General features: G+C 41.6%; 3 protein-coding genes across 6 annotated transcripts in view; 1 reads left to right on the forward strand and 2 right to left on the reverse strand.

The window, feature by feature from the left end:
- Window positions 1-50: 50 nt before the first annotated feature.
- LOC125751097 (ras-related protein Rab-24-like) lies at window positions 51-6855 on the reverse strand. Of its 2 annotated transcripts, none has more exons than XM_049029637.1 (9): window positions 6595-6855; window positions 5764-5918; window positions 4675-4743; window positions 3660-3738; window positions 3117-3184; window positions 2833-2932; window positions 2222-2272; window positions 1978-2040; window positions 51-1273 (listed from the first exon to the last, which is right to left on the reverse strand). In XM_049029637.1, exons 2-9 carry the CDS (start codon window positions 5878-5880, stop codon window positions 1143-1145), a joined length of 678 nt encoding a protein of 225 aa, XP_048885594.1. In that variant the 5' UTR covers window positions 5881-5918; window positions 6595-6855; the 3' UTR covers window positions 51-1142. The 2 variants fall into 2 exon arrangements, with proteins under 2 accessions (XP_048885594.1, XP_048885595.1); XM_049029638.1 differs by having other exon boundaries at window positions 51-1754.
- A 4940-nt stretch (window positions 6856-11795) lies between these two features.
- rmnd5b (required for meiotic nuclear division 5 homolog B) lies at window positions 11796-17746 on the forward strand. Of its 3 annotated transcripts, none has more exons than XM_049027440.1 (10): window positions 11796-11898; window positions 13087-13249; window positions 13938-14080; window positions 14192-14329; window positions 14950-15050; window positions 15140-15306; window positions 16015-16180; window positions 16522-16624; window positions 16921-17075; window positions 17393-17746. In XM_049027440.1, the coding sequence occupies exons 2-10, from the start codon at window positions 13111-13113 to the stop codon at window positions 17454-17456; spliced, it is 1176 nt and encodes a 391-aa protein (XP_048883397.1). In that variant the 5' UTR covers window positions 11796-11898; window positions 13087-13110; the 3' UTR covers window positions 17457-17746. The 3 variants fall into 3 exon arrangements, with proteins under 3 accessions (XP_048883397.1, XP_048883398.1, XP_048883396.1); XM_049027441.1 differs by lacking the exons at window positions 11796-11898; window positions 17393-17746 and adding exons at window positions 11934-12103; window positions 17159-17386 and having other exon boundaries at window positions 16921-17100; XM_049027439.1 differs by lacking the exon at window positions 11796-11898 and adding an exon at window positions 11935-12103.
- A 3527-nt stretch (window positions 17747-21273) lies between these two features.
- n4bp3 (NEDD4 binding protein 3) overlaps window positions 21274-25054 on the reverse strand; it is a 35888-nt gene continuing 32107 nt past the window's right edge. The window contains exons 4-5 of the mRNA XM_049027438.1: window positions 23853-24116; window positions 21274-23672 (exon numbers count right to left, since the gene is read on the reverse strand). Coding sequence (XP_048883395.1) covers window positions 23124-23672; window positions 23853-24116 — 813 coding nt within the window. The 3' untranslated portion in view covers window positions 21274-23123. The remainder of the gene's footprint in view (window positions 23673-23852; window positions 24117-25054) is intronic.

A 25054-nucleotide genomic window follows, 5' to 3' on the forward strand; every position in this document is an offset into this window, starting at 1 on the left:
AAAAATTCCATATGAGAATTGTGTTTTAAAATAATAATAAAAAGGAAACCTTTAAATTAATCCATTTTATTCAATATTGAATTAGGTATTCACACCACCACCCAACCTTAGAACAGTTCTGGCCATTGTGTGCTTCACAGAGTGAAACTAAATATTTGACATTGTCAAGTTGTAAAATATAATATTGTGCACAGCGATATGGTAACAATGGTGAACACGGTGAACACCTTGAGGGTATGTGGATCGATGCTGCAGTCTTCACCCCCAAATCAGCTTGCACGCTGCCTGCTATCATTGATCTTAGCTTTTCGTCTTAGCATTTTAATAGGCATACATATAAAACATGTAAACAGTTTGATACCAACATTCAAATACTAATACATTGTTTTAATACACATCAAATGAATACTTGATGTGCTCTGAAAATTAAAGAAACTATATCAAGGTTTATTGAGAACAATGACATTAGGTCACTTCTATCAAATTGCTACTGTGAAGCCTATTCAACTGCAACCTTAAAGGGTGGCAATGCATTTGAGATTAATCATGTCACGATAATGAAGGCAATTTAAAGTTCTTTCTTAGGTTGGTAGTGGTTCAAAGAGAGATGCAGAACTAGCATGTTAGTGTATTCTCACCTGATTCAGACATTTTTTTCTATTTAGGCCATAAATATAAGACTGACACATTTGTCAGTAATGCTACAATGAAACTCCAATCCAGTTCTCAGCTCACGCATAACCCGAGTGTAAACACTCAGCTTATCTTAAATAACTATCACATATGTTAGAAAGCTGTAAACATTGCCGTGAAACATTCAGGAAACTTCAAAAGTTCTTCTGCACCTAACAGTAAACACATGTTGTATCAGTGCACTTTCAGTCCAAGCAGATCACTTTAATTTACTTCCATTAAGAACACTAAAGACATAAAATAGCATAAACAGATGATCATAACGCCGATGCTTGTAAGACGCCCACTGTCGTAGGAAGGCGAGCCTGTGGAGGAGCCTCACTGGGATGATTCAGTCATTATTCACAGCTGGAGACCCTGAGTGATGACCTCTAACCCCTCCTGCAGGAGCCCCTCCAGCCACAACTATGCCTCGGTAGCCATCCATCCAGTTTCTGTAACTGTTTGTCCTATTCAGGAGGGTAGGGGTCCGGAGCCTTTGGGCACAAGGCAGGAAAGAATCCAGGATGGGGGGCCAACCCATCGCAGGGCACAGCACAGGGAGAACATGCAAATTCCACTGCCAGTCCACCTCTGTATCCTGCCCATGAAAACAGCATACAGGAGTGGAGACGAGATGCACGTTTATAAAAACAACAAACTACAAACCAGTTCTTGGAAAAAATTCCAGATATTTGAAAAAGCATTTTTAACCATGAAGCATTCAGCTTCGACATTCCGAAACGGACGGTGAATGAAAAAACAAAAGAAAAATCAAGCAATGAAAATGGCGTAAGATAATCAGATAGAAGAGAAGATAATATAAGCAGTAATATCACTGAGATGAAGACTTGTAACCGTTCCAGGTTTCAGGTCAAGAGTCTCTCAGCAGAGTCAGTGATTGGTTGCTGTGTAGCTTCTATTCAATTGGCCTCTGAGCACAAAGCGCCAAAACCTCTTTTTTTCTTCCCAGAATCCTACGTTAGATGATCATTTCCAATTGCATAATGCCCCTTGTCAATTGTGGCAGCAAGAGTAAAAATAGGAGTTGTTTGTCTGTCCCAGATCCACCCCTTTTTCCTCTGAAAAGAAGCAGGTTATATAATTAGGGCATTTAAGCCACTGAAAAAGAAAGTAAAAGCAAGAGTTGGCTTTCATTCACAAGGGAGCCTTTTCCTGCTACTGACCGGAAACATTCGATATGCAGTAAGTTTCACATCAATGAACAATTAAAAAGAGCCCAATTAAAAAGCATATGAAACCGTAGACAGGCCCCAACAGAAGAAGAAATGATGGAGCGCTCACCTGTCATGAGCTGGAAGGTGGTGCTGTTAAAGATGTCTTCTGCTACTTTCTGAAAGAGTTCATCTGTAAAAAAGGCATCAAGGAGCCTTTGACACGGTGCGAGTTCTTACAAAAAACTGTCACTCATTACAGGTGCCCTAAAAATGTATCATGTTACAGCACAAACGGAAATAAAGCCATTATTAAAACCTGTATTTAGCACATTGACAGGAATCATGCACTGGAAAGGTAATATTTTACCCACCGACATTTTTCCCGGTTTTACTGGATGTCTCAAACAGCTCAGCCCTAATTTCTGCAGAGAGGAAGAGAACTCATTTTCAACAATGAATAGACAGGGTGTGTATACGTCATGTATCCCTGGAGAAATTGTTTTTCCTGCAGCATGACAGTAAGTACATTCAGCAATCAACAGTCAGAAAAATAGAAAAAATCCCTTGAAAGATACAAAATATACAACATTTTTTTTTTCTAATTCACTATTAAACAAATACAGAACTAGTTTGGTGTGCGATCACTCAGGGCAGGAGGCAGATGGTATTTCAAGGAATGGAACGGTAGAAATCCTTAGTGCACCACAGTGGTATCACTTGCTTGTAATGGTGCCAGTGTATCTAAAAACAACCCTACCAGTGGTTCATCCTATTTACTTGGCGTATTTGACTGATCCATCCTTTTTTTAAATTTTATTTTATTTTTAACTACACAAGGATTTTCGGATTAATGTTTATAGTAATGTTGCTCGCAGTAATGTTTACAGTAATGCTCGCAGTAATGTTTACAGTAATGTTGGCAGTAATGTTCGCAGTAATGCTCCTTGAAGGCAATAGTGAAATTGCGGTGTTCTGTTCAGACCTTCGGCATAATCCTGTACATCATGGTAGTCCATTTGTCGCATGGTGCGGTCTGTCTCAATGAGGTCACTTTTTGTTCCGCACAGGTAGATCTTGCAGTGCTTAAATCAAGAGAACACAAAATAATACCTATTTTTAAACATTATACAACCATTTATCTATCGACAATATTATCGGATGGAACGCTATGCTTCACGTTCATGGTATTCATCAAAGCATGGATCATCTGGCCAGTCAGATAGCACAGAAAGCCATATAAAGATGTTTCGCAGAAAACAAACTTACCTCTTCACACTTTTGTAGCTCCTCCACCCAAAACTTCACACGTAAAAAACTACTTCTGTCAGTCAAATCTGGAAGAGAGCTTTATAGATTACAGTGCATTCAAAGCTAAACAGTGAGGTGTTTACAATATTGCTGAGCTAAGTAGGCCTACAATGTAGTTACACTGAAGCCAGAAATCTTTCTGCCAGTGTTCTCAATTCTTGGAGCTATGAAGCCTAACTAAGTATAACAGGGCTGCTGTGCAAATAACCAAACCAGCTGAAATAAAAGACAGTTTTCTTGGTGAATATCTTTCTAGTTTATACATGAAGACGTCAGACTGACAAATGCCCTAGATAAACTACATCCAATCAAACCTGTCAGGAATCCTTACTAGCAGGTCAGTAACTGGGGATTTGAACAAAGAAATTTAATTATCAAAGAATTCTGTATTCAATGAGTATTTATCAATACTTTTGACCAATGGACCTTGAAAGATTCTGCATGTGTAAATGTATGGCTGAAATCTGATGAGTAAAATTGTTGAAAGGGTCTAATATTTACCGTAACATACAATGGCGGCTTTAGCTCCCCGGTAATAAATTCTACTCATGGCTTCGTAACGTTCTGATCCAGCTGTGTCCTGGGGTAAGCATAAGAAGAAGGGGTTAGCACAAGTCGATTACAGCAAGATCACTGAAACACTCAGCCTCACCAAAAAATAGAGGTGGTACATAGCCATCACGTATTTTCAGTGGTATACAGCCATCACGTATTTTCAGTGGTATACAGCCATCACGTATTTTCAGTGGTATATAGCCATCACGTATTTTCAGTGGTATATAGCCATCACGTATTTTCAGTGGTATACAGCCATCACGTATTTTCAGTGGTATACAGCCATCACGTATTTTCAGTGGTATACAGCCATCACATATTTTCAGTGGTATACAGCCATCACGTATTTTCAGTGGTATACAGCCATCACGTATTTTCAGTGGTATACAGCCATCACATATTTTCAGTGGTATACAGCCATCACGTATTTTCAGTGGTATATAGCCATCACGTATTTTCAGTGGTATATAGCCATCATGTATTTTCAGTGGTATATAGCCATCATGTATTTTCAGTGGTATATAGCCATCACGTATTTTCAGTGGTATATAGCCATCACGTATTTTCAGACGCCAGTGACATCCAAAGGTTTCTTTCACTAAAACTCCAAGGCAGAATTAGGTTCCTACCAATTAATAAAATTTACTGACTGATATGATTGACGATTTACCATATTCAAACCTTACCTTAAAATAAGGAAATACGTTCTCACAAAAAAAAAATGAAGTGCAGTCTATTCTATTTAACGAAAGAGTAAAAGAGTGATTCACCCCCATAGACACACTCTCTCTTCATCCAATCAGGTTCTCCATGAGATAAAGGCCCATGAAGATGGCATGTTTAGGGGTCACAGCACAAGGCTGTATCTGTGGAACCTTAATATTGGCTGATATTTTGGCCAATGTATGTTTTTTTTTTAGTGAAACCAGCTTACAAAAAAAAATCTTACAACGAGTCTTACCCAGATTCCAAGAGTCAATATTTTGTCTCCCATCTGAATCTGTTTGGCAACAAATGCTGCTCCAATAGTCTGTTGGCAAACATATACATTTTTCATGTTCATAAAGTGGCCCTAGATATACTGATTACTTCACACGCATGCTGAAGCACATGGAGAGGTAACAACAGTTAGAAAAAAGTGTTAAACAGATGAAAAAAAAAAAAAAACTTCACGTAGAATGTTATACATGCCTACTATATGGGCACGTAAAGTTCACACAACTTTCACTGACTTTAAATAACACTCCAAATTCCCCATGAGGCTGTTTTTCTGCATCAAGCACATGAAGAAAAAAAAAACAGGAAACTTTGGCCCTGCACTTCTCAAACAACCGTGACAACATATGTGATGAACACAGCTGTGTTCCTTGGACTACCTGCTCCTTGGACCAAGGTTCTCTACTGTATAATATTAGTTTTTCAGGAACCAATTAGTTTCCTATGACGTTATGGTGATAAGTGGTGAGCAGTGGTGACCTAAGTGTTAGGGAAGCGCACTTGTAATTGAAAAATTGCAGGTTCGAATCCCCGACCAGCAAGGTACCACTGAGGTACCCTGAGTAAGGTACCGCCCCCCAAGGACTGCTCCCCGGGCGCTGAATTAGCTGCCCCCTGCTATGTCACGATGTCACATATGGGTTAAATGCAGAGGACACATTTTGTTATTGTGTACTGTGGTGTGTCAACACTGATCACTAAATTAAAATTTTAGATTCTAGTAAGTTTAAACATTTGTTTCTTTTTATGATCGATTCTTCTTTCACAAATGCAATCAAATCTGTCTGAATCACTTCTTATTCAGTCCAACCACTTTTATCATAGAATGTTGATTTTTCCCGCTCAGGGATGCTTCTTGCCTGTTTTGTAGAAGTCACCATCTGTTCTGTAATGATTTCTATATTTTTTAAAAATACACTTCATTATTTAGCACCATGAAACACTTTTTAAACTAAGCGCAAAAACATCCATCCATCTTCAAAAGTAAATTAGATTTTACATCACTGCAGCATAGATAGACATGTAATACCAAGGACAAGCAAACCGTACTCACATTTTGATATGGGCCAAAGAAGAATCGGTTGTGTGCAAACCTTTCCACTAGACTTGTTTTCCCAACATACTCCTTACCCAGCATGACCACTTTGGCATCCACTCGCTGACCACTCATCGTTAGAAGAGCCAGTCAATAGAAGTAATACAATGAGTCTGCCAAGGAAATAGGCAGAATATATATATATATATATATATATATATATATATATATATATATATATATATATATATATATATATATATACATACATACATACATACATATACATACAGAAACTGCACATACATAAGCTTAAACCTCAGTTTGGGGTAGAGCAGTGATATTTCAGTGTTGTTGGTTTTCTTTCATAAATTTTACCCTGTGAAGTGGTTAGGCATTTTAAACAGTTAAAGCTTTCATGAAGCCTCCAAAACGGTATTAGAAATATATAAATACGATTTATTTTGTTTATATAGCAATTTAATGTAGCAAATAATCAAAAGACAAAAATACAAAAAACGTGGGTATGGATACATTTCATAGTTTCAATATTTGCATATTTCATGGTGCATATAACTAGCACGTCTCCGTTTGTTACATCCATTGTCAAGTAATTCTGGGCCATATTTAACATCTTAACAATACACTTGGGTATGAACGTTATTGTCAACCATGTTATCCACGTCTGACACACCCAAGTAAACAACTTCATTTAAGCTACATCTTCCGAGCTCTGCAGCTAACGGGTTACTAAACCCACATCATTCTATTTGATCATAACGAAAATAAAGCCTGTCGTACACTAAAATCACAATGCATAAATATTACCAAACAAAAGGGGTTACTTACAGCTAATGAGAATCACACGAGAGTAGCACCGAGTCAGACTGTTTGGTTTGCAGTAATGTCATTGTAAGTCATGCGTTCTGCTCGACCCCCCTAACTAGCCAGCTCTTTATTGGAAAGCGTGCGTAGCATAGCCTCGATCATGCTGACTCCATTAATAAGCAGCTAACCGGCTACTCTATCTGCCGTCCGCATGAAGAAGGGGGGGGGGAAGCTAGTCCTGCTGCTGGGGATCGACGGCGCCTTCATTAGGCAGCAGAGAAAAACCCCAACGCAGCTCACGTGTTCGGGTCTAAATTATAGCGCCACCCAATGTCTATGCAAAAAAGCAACACCGGTAGCAATTCTGTATAACACCACAGGCAGATGCAATACTCTACAACAATATGCATTTATAAAGTGAATACAAGCCAACCAAATGCCTTGAAAACATTTATAAACATAAGACACTGTCATGAAGCTTCCTTCCATCTTCTACCCGCTTATCCCTGACATCCAGTGTTTCACGGGTAGAAAGTTAAATATATTAGGTGTAATTTTCACGTTTTTAATCATCTAACGTTAAATGTAAATGGTTTGTAAAGAAAGAGTAGATTCATGCGACAACTATGTTCAGCCTGACCCTGAGGCAGGATGTTTCCTGGAATAAGAATATTTATTCACAAAAATGTCAACGTGGAGTATAGCATAACTTATACGGGATAACAGCTGTACTGTACTTTTGTTATACTTCTTATACAAATATTTGTAATATTTAGCATCAAAAAATCCAACTTGCTATTAGACGAATTTGATTGCAGTTATCTCACTGAAACTGCACTTGCGTATACCTTTTTCTGTCCCTCGGGATATCGGTAAAATTGCTTATAGTGCCTCTTGCTCATTGGTTAAATGTACGATCCCTTTGATCCCTCATTAATTGATACACGCGATTTCTCTCGTTATTGGAAATATTGAAAAAAATGCTTGTATGGTTTTAAATGTGGGTTGTATAGCTGTATGTTTTTTTACTTATTTTTGTTTTGTATGGTTTTTCATGTAGACCTTTGTTGTCTGATATGAAATAAACATAATACGTTTAGCAAAAACTTTTAAGCATATCGATGTCCAGCCACAGTGTATTTGACTCAGTGGCTGTACAGCTTACATATCTTATATATTCGAATTTAAAGATTTTCAGTGACTTTCCCACGTCTTCATACATACAGTTAACACTAGAACTGCCAAATCTACGCAAATTTGCGTAAATTCCCTGGGCCTAACACCTACTAGCATCCCTGCTGAGAGTTTCTTGGGCCATTGTCCTCCTGCTTTTGTTGTGCAAACACACCCATTACCTGTGAGGCCTGGCACATTTGCATTTTTTTACTCAGAGCAGCTAAAATCCAAGGCAGGCTAAACCTCTGTGTGTGACATGGAAACCTTCACAAAAGTCTGCCATATCTATACCAAATATCCCACATGCTGACTGACCTGCAAATATGAAAGACACACATTCACAAAATATATGGAAGCACAAGTCTGTTTTATTTATAAAAAAAATTGAGTGTTTCAAACTTTGCAGTGTTTGCAGACCCAGTGACCATCATCCCTGCATTTGGCGCAAGTGAATTTGTAACACTTTGCACTGGTAAACCTGCTGCGGTTTCTGTTGCAGTTCTCCTGTACCTGACACTGAGTTGTCCATACAAGTCCTGGCACAGCAGCAGCCTTCCTCTGTCCCCATAGCCTTTTGTGGCATAAATTGGCAATGGAGTTCCTTGGCTAGATGACTCAAAAATAATCTTCTTTTGCCTTCCCACCCTGTACATGCCTTGTACAGAACGTAGGAATTTGCCACCACCAGGTCCAGCATGTTGTAAAATACAGCTACTGGCCACCTGCATGTTGCTGCTCTTACGGAATACATGTGCGCCATTTGGTCCAACACATTTACACCACACTATAACAGCAGAGAGAGAGAGAGTCATGAGTGTATTTGCTTTTTTTCTACCTTCTTTCTATATAGGCCTGTATAGTACATATCAGAAAACATTGTAGCACTGATGTAAAATTATACACACATTCACATACCTTCATGTGGTTATAGTCTGTTATCGTGTTGGGTTTCCTCTTTCTGCCTTCACAGATCGCCACATCTTGGTCCAAGGAACTCAGAACACACACAATCTTGTTTTTTTAGGTGCATAAATTGTCAAGGAGACACTGCCACTTCTAAGCACTGACGCGGAGAATTCCTCTTGCTGTGCAGTGTCCTTTGAAATTGGAGGAAGTTCATACCAAACTTTATTCCCTGTGCTCAGTAGTGTTGTTTTGCGCTGAAGCAGTCTGTGTGACAGTGCCAGTGAGGTGAAGAAATTGTCCGTTGTGACATTTCTCCCGTCATCCAGAAATGGCTCCATCAGACTCATGACCATGTTCTCTGCCAGCCTCTCCCTTTTCTGGTGACTGGGGTCCTTTCCCAAGTTAGGGGACACGTTGCAGACGTATTTGGTCTCCAAATCCGTGGCCATCCAGAACTTGATCCCAAATTTGTCCGGCTTGGATGCGATATACCAAGTGACATGGAATGGATCCACATCTACTCCACGTTGTCTTTCCACCGGTGTCCCTCAGGGCTCGGTTCTTGGCCCTCTCCTATTCTCCCTCTACACTAAATCTCTTGGCGAAGTTATATCCTCACATGGCTTCTCCTACCACTGCTATGCCGATGACACTCAACTCATCCTCTCCTTCCCTCCCTCAGACACTCATGTCTCCACTAAGATCTCTACATGCTTGGCAGACATCTCATCTTGGATGACCACTCACCAGCTAAAACTCAAAACTAGTAAAACTGAGTTGCTTTACATCCCGGCTGACTCATCCCCCCTCCAGGACCTTGCGATCTCCTTTGACAACTCCCTGATCCGTCCTTCGGTTTCTGCTAGAAACCTTGGAGTTACCATAGATGATCGGTTGTCATTTTCCTCACATATCACCAGTCTTTCTCGCTCTTGTCGGTTTCTCCTCTTTAACATCAGGAGGATACGTCCATTTCTTTCCACCCAGGCTACCCAGATACTCGTCCAGTCCCTCGTCATCTCACGCCTTGACTACTGCAACTCGCTTCTAGCGGGTTTACCACTGAGCGCCATCCGTCCCCTCCAACTGATTCAGAATGCAGCTGCTCGTCTTGTTTTCATCCTTCCCAAGTTCTCCCACACCACTCCTTTGCTGCGCTCCCTCCACTGGCTTCCTGTAGCTGCACGCATCAGATTCAAAACACTGATGCTCGCATACAAAGCCAAAAATTCTCTGGCACCATCCTACCTAAAGGACCTCATCACACCCCGCTCTGCACCACGATCTCTCCGATCCTCCAGCACTGCTCGACTGGTCCCACCTCCCCTCAAGGCACAAGGAAGACACGCATCTCGGCTCTTCTCTGTCCTGGCACCTAATTGATGGAATGAACTCCCCCTAGATGTCCGAACAGCTGAATCCTTGAATGTCTTCAAGCGACGACTCAAAACTTTTCTTTTTCAGAAATACCTGACGTAGAACTTCTATATTCTTACTCGACTCTTTTTCTGGTGTGTGTTTTAAAAAAATAAAATAAAATAAAAATTCTGCACTACTCAATGGCGTTCTCAGAGATAGTATTCGTAGCTGGGGTCCTTATTGAGCTAGCATCGGAAATTCATTGCAGAGTCTCAAAGCACTTATGTAAGTCGCTCTGGCTAAGGGCGTCTGCCAAATCCTGTAAATGTAAATGTAAATATACTGCATGGACAATGAACCTTGGTCGAGAACAGCTGTACATCTATGTTCATGTGTTCTCCTGGAGTGAAACTTTCAGCACAGTTCTTGGTGAAGGCTGGCAGAGAACGTGGTCATGAGTCTGATGGAGTCATTTCTGGATGACGGGAGAAATGTCACAATGGACAATTTCTTCACCTCACTGTCACTGTCACACAGACTGCTTCACTTTACTGGGCATGGTGAATAACGTTTGCCGTGAACTTCCTCCATTGGCAAAGGACAATGCACAGGGAGAGGAATTCTCCACGTCAGTGTTTAGAATGGCGCGCATGTATTCAGTACGAGCAGCAACAAGCAAGTGGCCAGTAGCTGTGTTTTACAACATGCTGGACTTGGTGGCGGTGAATGCCTACGTTCTGTACAAAGCATCTACAGGGTGGAAAGGAAAAAGAAGATTGTTTCCGATTCTTCTAGCCAAGGAACTCCATTGCCAAATACAGGGATGATGGTCACTGGGTTTTCAAACGCTGCAAACACAGACTTTGAAAGATAGACAGACTGTGTGGGACAGTAACCACTGAGACAAAAGGCAGAAAGATGACGAAGAGATGAACCTGGAACTGAGGCACGGATACATCAATTTTTACATGAACAGCCAAACATGCAAAGCTGGAGAGATCACACAAATCAAAATTCACTTTTGGTGTTATAATTCAGTGATGGCCAATGAAAATGAAATGACATTTTATTCTGTATGTGTATGAGCATGTCAAAAACCATGGACCATGACTTCACTCAGCTTATGACATTTATATACAAACATGCATTGGAGACTGAAGTGTTAGCATGTTTTCATTTTATTCATTTCATTCTATTAGCAACTTTTCATTCTATTTTCACTCAATTTGTTTTATAAATAACACAGACTTGTGTTTCCATATATTTTGTGAATGTGCGTCTTTCATATTTGCAGGTCAGTCAGCGTGTGGGATATTTGGTATAGATATGGCAGACTTTTGTGAAGGTTTCCATGTCACACACAGAGGTTTAGCCTGCCTTGGATTTGAGCTACTCTGAGTAAAAAATGCAAATGCGCCAGGCCTCACAGGTAATGGGTGTGTTTGCACAACAAAAGCAGGAGGAGGATGGGGCTGAAGACCTGCGAAAATCACAGCAGGGGTGACAAACACCTTGGGACTCTCAGCAGAGAATAAAAACTCGGTAAATCTAGTGTTAAACCTGGAGCTATCAAAACTGCAGGTTCGCTTCCCCGTTACAAACGCCTACAGTACTTTTATCATTTTAGAGCATGACAACAGACTGTAACAGATCTACAACTTGGAATGTGCCCTTTCTAGGCTCCTCTTGCGTTTTTTCCCCCACCTCCAACCTACAACCCGTGTTTGTAAACTAGACCACGCAACTCTGACCACGAGCCTTCGCGTAAGTTGTCATTTCCGGGATAGTGGGCATGCGCACTTTGTCTTCTGTTTTCCCGTCGCTCCTGCTTATTTCCACCGGAAGTAAAGTTAAAGAGCCAGTAAACGAGCACTGTAACTGCAGGTAAATGGCATTTTGGCCTTGCAATTGATGTGTTATTTCAGGAAAATCCCTTTTGTTCAGTAAAGATGCGTGACGTGTAACCATTCTACACGGTTAGTCGTGTGACTAGAAGTTTAGACTAAATATATCTCATTTACTGACGTTACTCGCCTGCTAGCCTCGGCTGTTTGGATAGGCTGCTACCAGGCGCGCTGTCAGACTTCAGGTAGTTCTATCCGGAGCATCACTAGTAGTAGCTAATACTCATTACTGTTAAATATACTGCTTAGATGTTTTGCCTTTGAGTTCATATTTAGATATTTGGTCGACAGTATAGCCGTCTGTCCTAAGTTGCTTGTTGTTTTCATTCTCCTTTCGTTAATCGTGCCTATCTAAAGCAGTTTGTTAGTCTGTTGTTTGGCAGGCAACTGTCATGCCTTTGCCTAACTGTAACTGGATAGTTCAATTAGTGAAATGTGAATATACTATGCCGTGGTGGTAGAAATAAATAATGCCGAAGTATCTGGCTAAAATGGCTTAACGTGGGATAACTTTGACTGAATAGAACGTGAAATGCATTTTTGGCCATTGCTTTGTGCTAACATTTGATGAAATATATTCAATAATTATATATTCCTTCGTAAGCCACACAGCTTATAAAATATGATAAACGTGTAAGTTAACCCTCACCACTTGCTTGTATTATCTAAAAATAAGATTTTACTCAAGTGTTTTTATTTAAGTGTCAATTCAGTTTAATTTAATTTAGTCTATTTAGAAAGTTTGCTTTAAATATTCCGAATCAGAATAGTAGTATAGTATAGTCTAGTTGTCTGGCTCCACTAATTTACAGTCACAATCATTCAACCTTCACCTTTTCCCCATATTTTGCTAATGCTGTTTTGCTCTTATTGCTGGGTTAGTTATATTGAAATAATCATATAGATGTTATGATTTTCAGTCATCCCTGCTGATCACCTGGGATTTCTTGGTGAACTTTTCTTGACAAGCAAACTAGCATACTGTAGGAAAAAAGGCCAGTTGTTCTGGAAGAAGGAGAAAAAAATCCAGTTTTATTGTGTGTATGCATATAAGGTTATTGTCATCACATTGTCATTAAGCGTGATATACTGAGTAATGCCTTGTTACTTCTTGAGGTAACTAGCACATTGCCAGCCTAACTAGTCCTTCCTTCCTGGTGCGTGGCAGAGGTGGTGTCTGTGCTTCCCAACAATGGAGCAGTGTGCCTGTGTAGAGCGGGAGTTGGAGAAGGTGCTCCACCGGTTTGTCATGTATGGCCACATGTCAGAGGAGCGGCTGGATGAACTGCTGCGCTACGTCTGTGAACTGCGAGGCCAGCTGGTCGCATTCGGTAAGGCATGTGCAAGTAGCATCTCTTTGGAATTGGCAGCCTTTACATCAGGGGTGGTCAGTCTTATCCGCAAAGGGCCGCAGTGTGTGCAGGTTTTCACTGGGACTCCCTAATTAGATTACTAATTATAGGACTGACTGGCTGAGGAGTCCTCACACCTGTATTTGAAAAGCTGACCTAAAGGTTACCCCAAAAACCTGCATACACACCGGCCCTTTGTGGATAAGATTGTTTCCTGCCTTTTCTTTAGCATTTTTTAGTGTATCACACTTTAAAAATATTTAAAATGAGATCTATTGATACAATCTTATATAGGCCAAATGCTTTCTTTATAACTGTCGTCATGCCCTCATGTAAATAATGCAAATATTAATTTACAAGTTTGTTTTTCTTTGTGGGACCTTCATATGTACAACTGCCATGGGGAAATAAAAGTGAACTGTTACAGCTTGCCATTATTGTTTTATTTGTTCATTTTAATTTGATGGGGGGGGGGGTTACTATACAGTAGCAATGGACAAAGTGAACAGGGAGTAACTAGTGGGGTAAAAAAAAATACGCTAACTGGTTCATGAAGTGTCATTTTGTCCATCACTACTAAACAGTGATGCATGATATCTGTGGACAGCTGGTCACACTGGACAGTTGGTCTAGGGTGGCAGTGCTCATGTTCAGTGTCGCCATGCAGGGGTCCAGGATGCCGACTTGTCAGTCTTCTCCCAGTCAATGGCCCAGTGCTGCAGAAACATCAAAGACACAGTGCAAATGCTTGCTGCACGGCATAAGGATATCCATGGCAGCGTGTCCAAAGTGGGAAAGGCCATCGACAGGGTAGGCACTCCCAAAACACCTTGGCTCCTCACCACCCTCACGCTCAGAGCTGTGTCCATTTGCTGAGACCTTTTGGAAATATGTGCATGCGTATGTTCTATTTCTTTTCAGAATTTCGACGCTGAGGTCAGTGCGGTTGTGGCTGAGACAGTGTGGGACTCCCCAGAGAGGCAAAAGTATTTGAGTGAAACCATTGTGGAGCATCTGTATCGACAAGGAATGCTGAGTGTGGCGGAAGACCTCTGTCAGGTATGTTGTCTTTTTTTTTTATTTTATTTTTTTAATCGCCAAATGTCTTGGATGTCTAGTGAATGTGTTTCAGGCCCTTTGCACAGAAAACTTTCACCCTCTGACATCACCAGGGGACATTTCTGGGCTTCTTTATCTTGGAATTCTGTAATGAGCTCAGAGAAATGTTGATTCACTCGTGATGGACAAAATTATGCCTCATGAACCATTTGCTATATACTTTGGCCCCACTAGATGGTGCTCTTTGTTACAAAAAAGGGCGCAAAACCCAATTATCATCCATCCATTTATCCATTTACTAACTGCTTATCCCAGTCTGGTTTGCCTGAAGCCAGGGGTGGATTAATGCACAGGCTATCCTAGGCTTTAGTGTCTGCGTCAGGGAAATTGGAACAGTTGAATTTATTCAATCTGGCTTGCACATTGATCCGCAAACTCTGGCTGTGCGACATTGCCATCCACTGTGTCACCTTTACCTGATGATGGATATTTATTTTTAATTAATGAAATATACAGAAGTGCTGTTGTGTTGCATGCTAAGAAGATGTCAAATTGTTAGAGAATTTTTTTCTTCAATTCTACTGTGTAGCGTTACATGAAATTTGTAATTTGCCTGACAGGAATCAGGAGTTGTGATTGACATGAGCCTGAAGCAGCCATTCCTGGAGCTGAATCGCATTTTAGAGGCTTTGAGAATGCAGGACCTCAGACCAGCTTTGGAGTATGTTCATTTTCCTGCTCTGTCGCTGCATAGGAAGGAGCTGGCTCTGCGGTGAAGTTCGAGCACTCATGTGTCTGCGTGGTTTGCAGGTGGGCCGTGGCGAACCGTCAGCGGCTCCTGGATCTGAACAGCACGCTGGAGTTCAAGCTGCACCGCCTGTACTTCATTAGCCTGCTGAATGGGGGCATGGCCAACCAGCAGGAGGTGCTGCAGTATGCACGCCATTTCCAGCCCTTCGCCTCGCAGCACCAGAGGGGTGAGCTGCGCAGTATGAGTAAACCAGGAGTTCTCAGACTTTTTGGTTAAATGTCTGAATCAAAGTCAGAGGTCTGGAACGTTTTTCAATAACAAAACAGCATTTCAGGAACTTTAATAAATTAACAGTAACCTTCGGTATAGACATCCATATATATATAACAAAAATAGGAAGCCTTTTTCACATTAAACAAATTGATTCATAGGGTGCACAATTCGAATGGGTTCGGATTAACTTGCAGTTCGGTCCGCAGTCCAGACTTTGAGAACTCCTGGCATAAACTGCATGGGTGTCTCATTCTGTTGCAGTGCCTTACCTTGTTACAGTTACTTGTATTGTTATAACAGTGCAGTTTTGTAGTCATGAACAAGGACCTCTGCTATGGTCTGGTATGTGGATGGGATCTGGTGCAGACTAAGCCTCTATGCCCGTGATCCGAAGGTCGCCAGTTCGGACCGGGCCTCGGCAGAATAGTCACACGCTCGTGGGCCCTGGATCAAGGCCCTTAACCCCCAGCTCCATGGGCGCCGCTGCAGGTGGCTGCCCTGCACTGCCCTTCACTGCCAAGCTTGCTCTCACCTACATGTGTCTGTGTGTCATGGAAAGCAAGATGGATAAGCTGAAGAGAGAATGTCCCCACAAGGGATCAACGAAGTGCTATTATTATTATTATTATTATTATTATTATTCTTGTGTTGTGCCTCTCAGATATCCAGATCCTGATGGGCAGCCTGGTGTACCTTCGACATGGTATTGAAAACTCTCCGTACCGCAGCCTATTGGAGACCAACCAGTGGACTGAGATCTGCAACATCTTCACCAGGGATGCTTGTGCCCTGCTGGGCCTGTCGGTGGAGTCGCCACTCAGCGTCAGGTCAGAGCGCCCTCAGCCGCGGAACCAGTCGTGTGCTCCACTGCTTCTTTACTGGTGATGGAATTTGGTTGGGACACTGCAAAAGCGTTGTTTGTTTAGCTGCTGTTGCGTTAATATGCAGTGATTTTATTACATGCGTAATATGCTGTTTTATATTTTACATTCTGTATGTGAATCCTATTGTTAGAAATAGTTAATCCAACTCCATGGTATTTAGGCAGATGTGTATGTTTACTGCTCCTTACTGTAATACAGGACTACATTGCCCATGATCCCCTCATGTGGCAATATTGATATCCTGCAGTTGTCTTGCATTAGTCATGTTTCTGTTGTATTTTTAGCTTTGCATCTGGTTGCATGGCCTTGCCGGTCCTCATGAACATTAAACAGGTCATTGAGCAGAGGCAATGCAGTGGTGTTTGGACACACAAAGACGAGCTGCCGGTAATGAACTCGCTGTTCGTGTTCTTGTTTATGTGTGACTTGATTTTGGGATTTTCTGAAGTAATTTAATGCATGTGGGAAGAAAAATGCTTTTTGGTGTATGGATAGCATGACAGATGTCTGTTTTAAGGATGCGTTGTGTGATAGCTTGCTAGTTTTGGTAATGCTACTTGTAGCTGAGATCTACGGAAGAGTATTAGAGTATTAGTACTTTTTGGCCTCTCAGAGTTACCAATCAGTTTTCCATCCGGTAATGATGCCATTCTTTTTTTTTTTTTTTTTTGTTCCTTCTGAAGATTGAGATCGACTTGGGGAAGAAGTGTTGGTATCATTCTGTATTCGCCTGTCCCATTCTGAGGCAGCAGACCTCAGAGAGTAACCCTCCGATGAAACTCATCTGCGGCCACGTCATCTCTCGAGATGCCTTGAATAAGCTTACCAATGCTGGGAAGTAAGACTTCGGCTTTATTTTCTCTCTCTCTCTCCTCTCTCTCTCTCCTCTCCCCTCTCTCTCTCTCTCTCTCTCTCTCTCTCCTCTCTCTCTCTCCTCTCCCCTCTCTCTCTCTCTCTCTCTCTCTCTCTCTCTCTCTCTCTCTCTCTCCACACCTCTGGTGGTTCCACACTGGGCCGTTTTAAATGTTGCGATGTGAACAGTGTCTCCTGTGTCTTTACTGAGGAACAGTGATTCTATGCCCTGCTGTACAATAACATGGAATTACGTGTGATTTGTAAAAATCTCTCAGCACGCTGTCAAATGTCTCTCTGCAGGCTCAAATGTCCGTACTGTCCAATGGAACAGAACCCTTCGGACGCCAAGCAGATATTTTTTTGACGTTGCTGGGGAGGAAGTGGCAAAGCTCAGAAGACCTGGGCAGACGCCCAGGATCCACCTGCATGGGCCTGAGGAGGCTTTTCTGCGGTGGTCAAAGGCTAAGCCTTTACAGTATCTCTTTCCCTCCATAGGATGTTCCTTCACAGAGACCTTTGGTGATAGTAAATTACAAGTAGACAGTTGGTAGGTGTAAATATCAGACTCTCACTTACTATTTTATTTCCTGTTGCCATTTCCTTGGTTTGAAATTTAATAGAACGATTTTTAATGGGTGGCGCATCTGGGAAATCGCAGCCTTTCAAACCTGGCAAATGTTCTATACGTGAATGTTCTATACATTTATCAGTAGCAAAAGTGGCTGCAACCACAATATATTCACAAATTATTTATACTGATAGGTAATGATTCAGAGCAGTTGATGTAGTAAAATAAATGTTTAAATTAAAGTGTGTGTGTGTGTGTGTGTGTGTGTGTGTGTGTGTGTGTACACTGTATGTGTACATGATGATGAATGCTTACACATGTATCATACACTTCAGTATGTTGGCCTGAGTGCTGGGAAATGTATCAGTGTGGTTTATATATGAGGATTATCTGTTTTTTCCTTTTATAGCCTCTTCTGAGGAATACTGGTTTTCGGGGTTCATGATGTATCTTAACCATTGGCGGTTTAGGACCCTTGGGGGCTGTTACTTCTTTATGACTTACAGTATATCTTATGGGAAGTGTACTGCTGTTTAAATGTGCCGTGATTTGATTTTCTGTTAGCAGAGATTTGTTAGGAAAAACTGTACTAATGCGATCCAGTTCTTTAGAGTTTCCTCTTTTAAAAATCGGTTTGTGTCACTCGGTGTCATTTCCTTTTGCTGCGTGCACAGCCAGAGCGCTTGCTTTCCTGCTTTGCCCTTTAAACGGCACTGGTGGTCTTGTGCGTGATACCGTTTGCAGTTTGCCACCCTCTGCAGCAGCAAGATGCTATGTTTAATTCACCGGTGCTTTCACAACTTGGACTTTCTGTTGGTTTGCTTGTTTAAGGTCTTTTTCTCACCATAGCACACTGATAGTTAATCTGTGTGTGTTTTTTATTTTTTATTTTTAAATTTTATTTTCTCAGGGTGTTATCTTACACTTCACTCTCTGATACATGCAGTGTGTGGATAAATGAATTAAGCTCAAAATAGAAAGGCTGTAACATTATATAAAATGTATCTCTCTAGTATGCATGTAAAATAACGATAAGCAAGAGTAGCTGAAAGGGTGAGTACGTACGTTTAGTCTGTGTAACGGCAGCAGTAAACGGGGGGAAAAAAAAAACTCGGAAAATATTTAAGATTATTGCGCGTAAGAGTGGTTGTGCTCATTTTGTAATGTCTCAAATATAACCCTTGAGGCAGAGGCTACGGCTGTTAAACACAGCTGCAGAATATATCGTTATTATAACCTCAATTTACTGTCTCGGTCACATAAAGCCACTTTACCTGAAATGTACATTGATGGGGCATTTTTGTATTCATTGGTATTGTTTTGTTTTTCCTTCCATGTCTGGGTATTTGACTGGGTCTTGTTTTGAGTACAGCGTCTTGTCCCCTCATTATGAGCACAAATGAAAGCATTAGAGCACTGACCCATGGTAGATTGTATGAAAGTCACTGCGTTTCCTGTGTTACGTTTGATGCAATTTTTATTGTAAATATTTATCCTTTAATAGTAAAATTCATTCATATGTGCTTACACCATAAAATAAATCTTTTTACTTAAAGCTGTTTTTTAAATTGAAATCATACAGTTTTGACTTCCTTTGCATGAAGTTCATAATGATAAACCAGCAGACATTTAACTATATACATTTTATACAGTACGCATTTTAGTAGACCCTGATTCTCCCAGGTCATAAATCCTGACAGTCTAAAAAATGAATGCCACTAGAGGGCGATAACGTCATTTATATTGAGCCTAGTACACTTGTGCAGTAACTGAAAATTCATTTCTTTTGTCCATGTGGAGATTCATAAAAGTACTGTAACCCAGTATTTGTTTAGCTTGTGTTAATAGTTATGGAACTGTAATCATTAGAGAAAATGTGATTTTTGTAAAGTGCTCTTGAGCAACTTGGAGCAATTTCCTTTAAAAATACATTTATAAATAAATTCTGGGAAGTCCTTGATAATATGTTGATGTAACTGTCTCAATGCATATTTTATGCAACTTTATTTTGAGTTAGTATGGAGACTTGCGAAGCTGGGCTCAGCTAGATGTTAAACTAAGCGGAGTAATCTTGAAATAAGGCAGGGACTAAAAGTATTGCAAGCCATGTTGTAATGTACAGGAAATGGAACTGCAGCCTAAATGAACTATCCAATATAAACCAAGACAAATCCTCTTGGCTGCCAAAATTCCATCGTGTATAATCAGGTTCACAAGCCACGTGATGTTATTCCCACCAAAGTGTAAAGTTTACCTCTATGTTAGCAATATCAACTGTTGATACGTTTCAAGAAAAGTCCTGATGAGCCGTTGCAAAATGATGAATATGATACTATTATTTTATTATTAGTGTTTTTGTAACTTTGTAAATGGACTCTGCAGGACTCGGAAAATCGCCATTGAAGCCTTATAAGTACTTGTTAAATCATTTATCTTGCAACAAAGCCATTAAACAAAGTGGCATAATCCTAAACCCTTTTTTATTTTTTACACCATGGTGCTAGTGTCTCTCTCTCCCCCTGAAAAAATGGTAGCGTGACTGCCCCTTTCCAAGGAAAAGGACCAGGCACCCCGTCCTTTATGGGTGTACTACTTCACCGCTTCACTTCAAATACTGAACAGGACACTCCCTCCTTTCTGCTCTACCTTTGACAGTTTCCATGGAAACACCTGCTCCCTAAGCAAATACAGGCCCTTCTGTGTTTTCAAAAGCTCAAACTTGGAAGACCTCTGACCCCAGTGTCTAAACAAGTTGGTGAAGTATGCAAGAAAGCGATCTGAAGAAGAGCACAGCGGGAGTCTTAGATAAGCACCCAAGAGGGAAGGTCACATTTGAGGGATTCCCCCCCCCCCCCCCCCCCAACCACCTCCAAAGATGACCTGAAAGACGTTAACAAAGAATATTTCAGCACTCAAAATCGGTGCCAGTTTACCCTCATCTACAGCATAAGGTGAAGAAAATGAACTCGTTTGTTAGACATGCTGAGAGCTGTGAAGTTTGAGGACAGGTAAGGTAATATAATCCCTGAAAAAAAACCTCTGAGTTTTCCATTGTGGCCACCCCACCCATTCCGTGAGATGGGGTTTGAAAACGGTCACCTATACCTTCGGAGTACTGATACAGCAAGGAGATGTTTTAAGTAGTCTAGAGTTCTTGGAGATGTCTGCTGAGTTCTCATTTGTAACTTTTTATGTATTGTTAAAACTTTGTGGTGGTGGTATTATTTTGCTTCAGCATCTTGATAAAAAACGTCACATCCTAAGTAGGTTAGTGGATTGAGTTCTGGACTTAAATATTGCACACTATTAAATAAAGGAGTATAGTGTTGTACCCTTAAGAAATGTTTGAACGGGAATGGTGAAACATCCTGGTATTAAAGAACACAATTTTGAGGTATGCAAATCCCTTTGGAGAGAAATGCCTAGTAAGTAATTACATCACAAAATAAGTGCTGTGGACCAACTAATGTGTAACCTAGAGGACAGCAATGCTTGTGAATTGTGCCTGATACTTCTGACAGTTTTCTCAAGCATTGCAGGTGTGATTGCAGGGCACTGGGCCCCAACCGAGAAGGTTCAGAGTCCAAAAAAACTGCAAATTAAAGAAAGCAGGCAAGTTTGAAAATGGATTTATTAATCTTAAACTTACAATATCCTTGGCACGTTTGCATTTCTGTATTCTCTATATTTTGATTTATTATTAATATTTTTGTAGATTTCTCTGGGGAGAAAATGCATTCAAACAGCAATCCCCATGAAGCTGGGCACAGGCAGTCTGAGAATCTGGAGGTAACAGCCATGCTAAGGAGGAAGTCTTCTGTGGGTCTGAAGGAGTACAACACGTTAAATATTTTAGCTTGGTTCTCTGCAGAACATGCCCTGCTGACAAAACTGCGAGGAGTCGAGGAATTCAGATCACAAAACGGACGCTTTAGTGATGCAAATGAGCACAGGAAAAGCTCCGGCCCGAATAATTTACAAGTTACGGAGGTGGCAGGGCACAGCATCCATCACAAAGCATGGAAACATCAGAAAGATGGATGAATCTGAACAGAAAAGAAACATTGATTTATTAACAATCAACACCAATGCCTGACCTAAACATATAAGAAAAGCAAAAAGGGATGTTTCACATATGTTTTTCATTTCAGTAGTGGTCCACGGATCACAGTATACTGTATTCTCTGAAAAGGAAAAACTGCAGGAGATTTAAAAAAAAAACAAAAAAACAGGAATACATTGTTTTTAATGTTCGTTGGGGACACACCCGAGATGCATCAGGTATTATCCAGGCGCTAACTCAGATTTCACCCTGTACTCTCTTGCTGACTGTAATGTCAGAGCAGGCCGGCCTCATGTATTGTGGGATTCGGCGCAGCTTAAAATGCACAGTGCATGGACTGTGAGAACGCATGTGGCTTGGCAGCGACGGACGCAGCTGCAGAGAGCACTTGCCGTGTCTGGGTGGCCTGCGAAGGCCACGGCAACTGCTCCATGCCGCTTTAAGCTACGTTCGGTGAATTGTTCGCATGCTTCTGGGCTGCTGCTCCGTCTGACCTTCGAAGTTTCTGTCGCCTCAACTGGTCAAGCTTTTTAAACTCGGCCAAACTTTTGCAATTGCGATGGGCTGGTTACCAAGGATATTACGTGTTTCCGGGATTTATGCGAGTGCAGGTCACAGAAGGCAGAGCAGGCCGTATGCTTTCACTTGCTTAAATGTTTCTGAGCACACACTCCTTCATTTTTATTCCTTAACTTAATAGGACTGAGACCACTAAAGTGGAACCACGCTCACTTTAGGGAAGAACATAAACCGAGCTGAACTTCACACAGCGCGTGTCTGCTTCTCTTCATTGTCTTTTTGGTCACAGCGGCAGAACATCTTTAAACAGGGAACTGACAGCAATTTGGAAGATGACATTATCTTATAATCACTATTAAAAAAAAGCTAGTGCGCAGCAGGAAAAAAATACAGGTAGAGACGTATACATGTTCTTACTTGTCTAATAGTCATATTTCATAAATAAGTGTCCATCCTCTTACAGAACTGATGAAACAATTGCTTATAGTTTCCAAAAATGCTGGGGGGTAAATTTCTATTGTGTGACACTAAAATGGAACCAGTGCATCAAATAGCAACAAGCATAACGAGAAATCAAAGGCTATTTTTGAACATACAAAAAAAATGATTGTTTGCATTTTGGCTCTTTGGGAAACAGAAATCTGAGGTAAATAGCTCACTCATGTACTTCAGTTCTCCTCCCTTCCTGCAGGAAAACATTTCATTATGCTGATGGTGACCTGAACATGCTTTGAGTGAAATTCAAATTAAAGCAATGTAATAATCAAGTAGTTAGAGCAATAATATTGCCATATAAAGGTTATTTTAACAACTCAAATTTAAATAATGATCAGACTGGTTACTCTACTGTTGGTTTGTCTAATTCACACTGAGAGTCACAGTCAGATTTCAGAAGACTCAATCTTCTCTATCCAGGGCAGCCTGGGAGGCTGCTCTTCCTCGTTTCCAGCCCCTCTCTCCCTTTTACCCCCTCCTCTCAGCTCTCGCAGCTCCATCTCCAGAGCCTGGTTCTTGTGGTACATCTCCAGGTAGCTGGCCTGCAGCTCCTTCTGGTAACGAATCACTTTGTCCTTCTCCGTTTGCCAGATGCGCCGCTCAGCCTCGAAGGCAGCGGCCTGTGCCTCACTCTGCCGCCTCTCCAGCAGTAGCTCTGCCCGCAGTTGCTCCTCCACGCTGCTAGGAGGCACTCCATGGGCCTCTGGCCTCCCGTCCTCTAGGGCCTCGGTGGTAGTGGACTGCCAATCTCGGCGAGCCCCCTGCAGGGCCAGCCGCAGTGCGTCGATGTGGCTGTCCTTGGCGTGCATCTCGGTACGTGTCTCACGCAGCTGTGTCTTCAGGTGGAAGATCTCGCTCAGCTTCTGTGTAACTTCTGCCTGCGAGTCCCGAAGCTGCTGCTTCAGCAGAGAGATCTCCCCTGATTTCTGGCACACCTGTGTTGACATACAGGGTATTACAGCATGTTCAGGTATCAGGGGCATAAATACTACATTTCAGGCAAGAGGAACTGGTGATCTCATCCAACTATAGTACTGGTAATCTCCAAGAGTAGTGCTCAGGGAGATTCTCCCATCTCGTATTGATCCTCTGCTACTCCCCTTGGCCAGGCTCACCTCCCACTGCGTCTCCTCCAGCTGGGGGTTGTGCTCCTGGGCGCAGGAGGCTGCACCCCCTCCTTTGAGGGCCTGGCACTCGGTCTGCAGGGCTTCCAGATCCTCCTGCATCCGCCGCCGTTCCTGCTGGGCCTTCTGCAGCTGCAGCTGCAGGGAGCGCTGAGAGCGCTGGGCATTCTGGGAGGTCTGACGCAACCGCACCGCGTACAGCCGCTTCAGCTCCTCCACTTCCTTCTCCCACAGACGCTGCTTGCCTTCAAACACCTGGATAGAAGTGTTAGAGCACAATTCAGCCTGACCCTGAGCAGGGTCACCCACACACACCCACACACACACTTATAGTCAGATATTTGTAGGGACTATCCATTCATTTCTTTGGGAAGAACCACAATGACAATCTTAACTCCTACCCAGCCCTAACCTTAACCGTTAGTAACTCTTTTGGCATTTTTCGTTTTTTGATTGTAGTCACAGGTTTTAATAAAATTCAGTTTCCTCATGTGGGGACTAAAAAAATTATCCTCACAACATAAAAATAAAGTTTTTTTTATTGCATTGTGGGGACATTTGGTGATGCACACGCATTTTCTAACTTTCTGCCTGACCTTCCTGTTTTGTCCTTTAGACACATGTATGATGCACAAGGATGTTTCCAGCACATATGTCTACATTCTTAAGATAATTAATTGGCCAAATACAGAGACAGATGGGATATTTTGGCTAAAGCACTATGGGTAATTTATCTCCACTTTCCAATTCATCGGCTCTTTGGTGATAAAGGACTTAATATTATCACTGGAAAGAAAGACAACCCCTCTTTGCAGTTTCAGACATTTCCAGAACCAACGGAGGTCCCGGATCCAAAGATCCCACTACATTCTTCATACTTACACCCAGTCAGACAATCTCTAATGGTTCAGTTACTTTCCTATTTCCATCTACTTGTCCAATTTATCCATTTGTTTACCAAAATTCAGCTACTTTTTTCCCCACACATGCATGTGCCTGATTTGTTTGTGGTGCAGAACAATCCAGGTATCACTGGGTTACAGTCAGTAGTTAGACACAGACGTGAATGCTGGTAACTGTACGTTTGTTCCTGAGCCTCATCTTATTTGGCGACAACAGCTAAGGTGCAATGAATAGGATTCAGTGTCACCAATTACTGTACCCAGCTGGTCACCCAATAATAATTTTTACTG

This window comes from Brienomyrus brachyistius, chromosome 10 (assembly GCF_023856365.1).
Source record: "Brienomyrus brachyistius isolate T26 chromosome 10, BBRACH_0.4, whole genome shotgun sequence".
In the NCBI taxonomy this organism is placed as follows: domain Eukaryota; kingdom Metazoa; phylum Chordata; class Actinopteri; order Osteoglossiformes; family Mormyridae; genus Brienomyrus; species Brienomyrus brachyistius.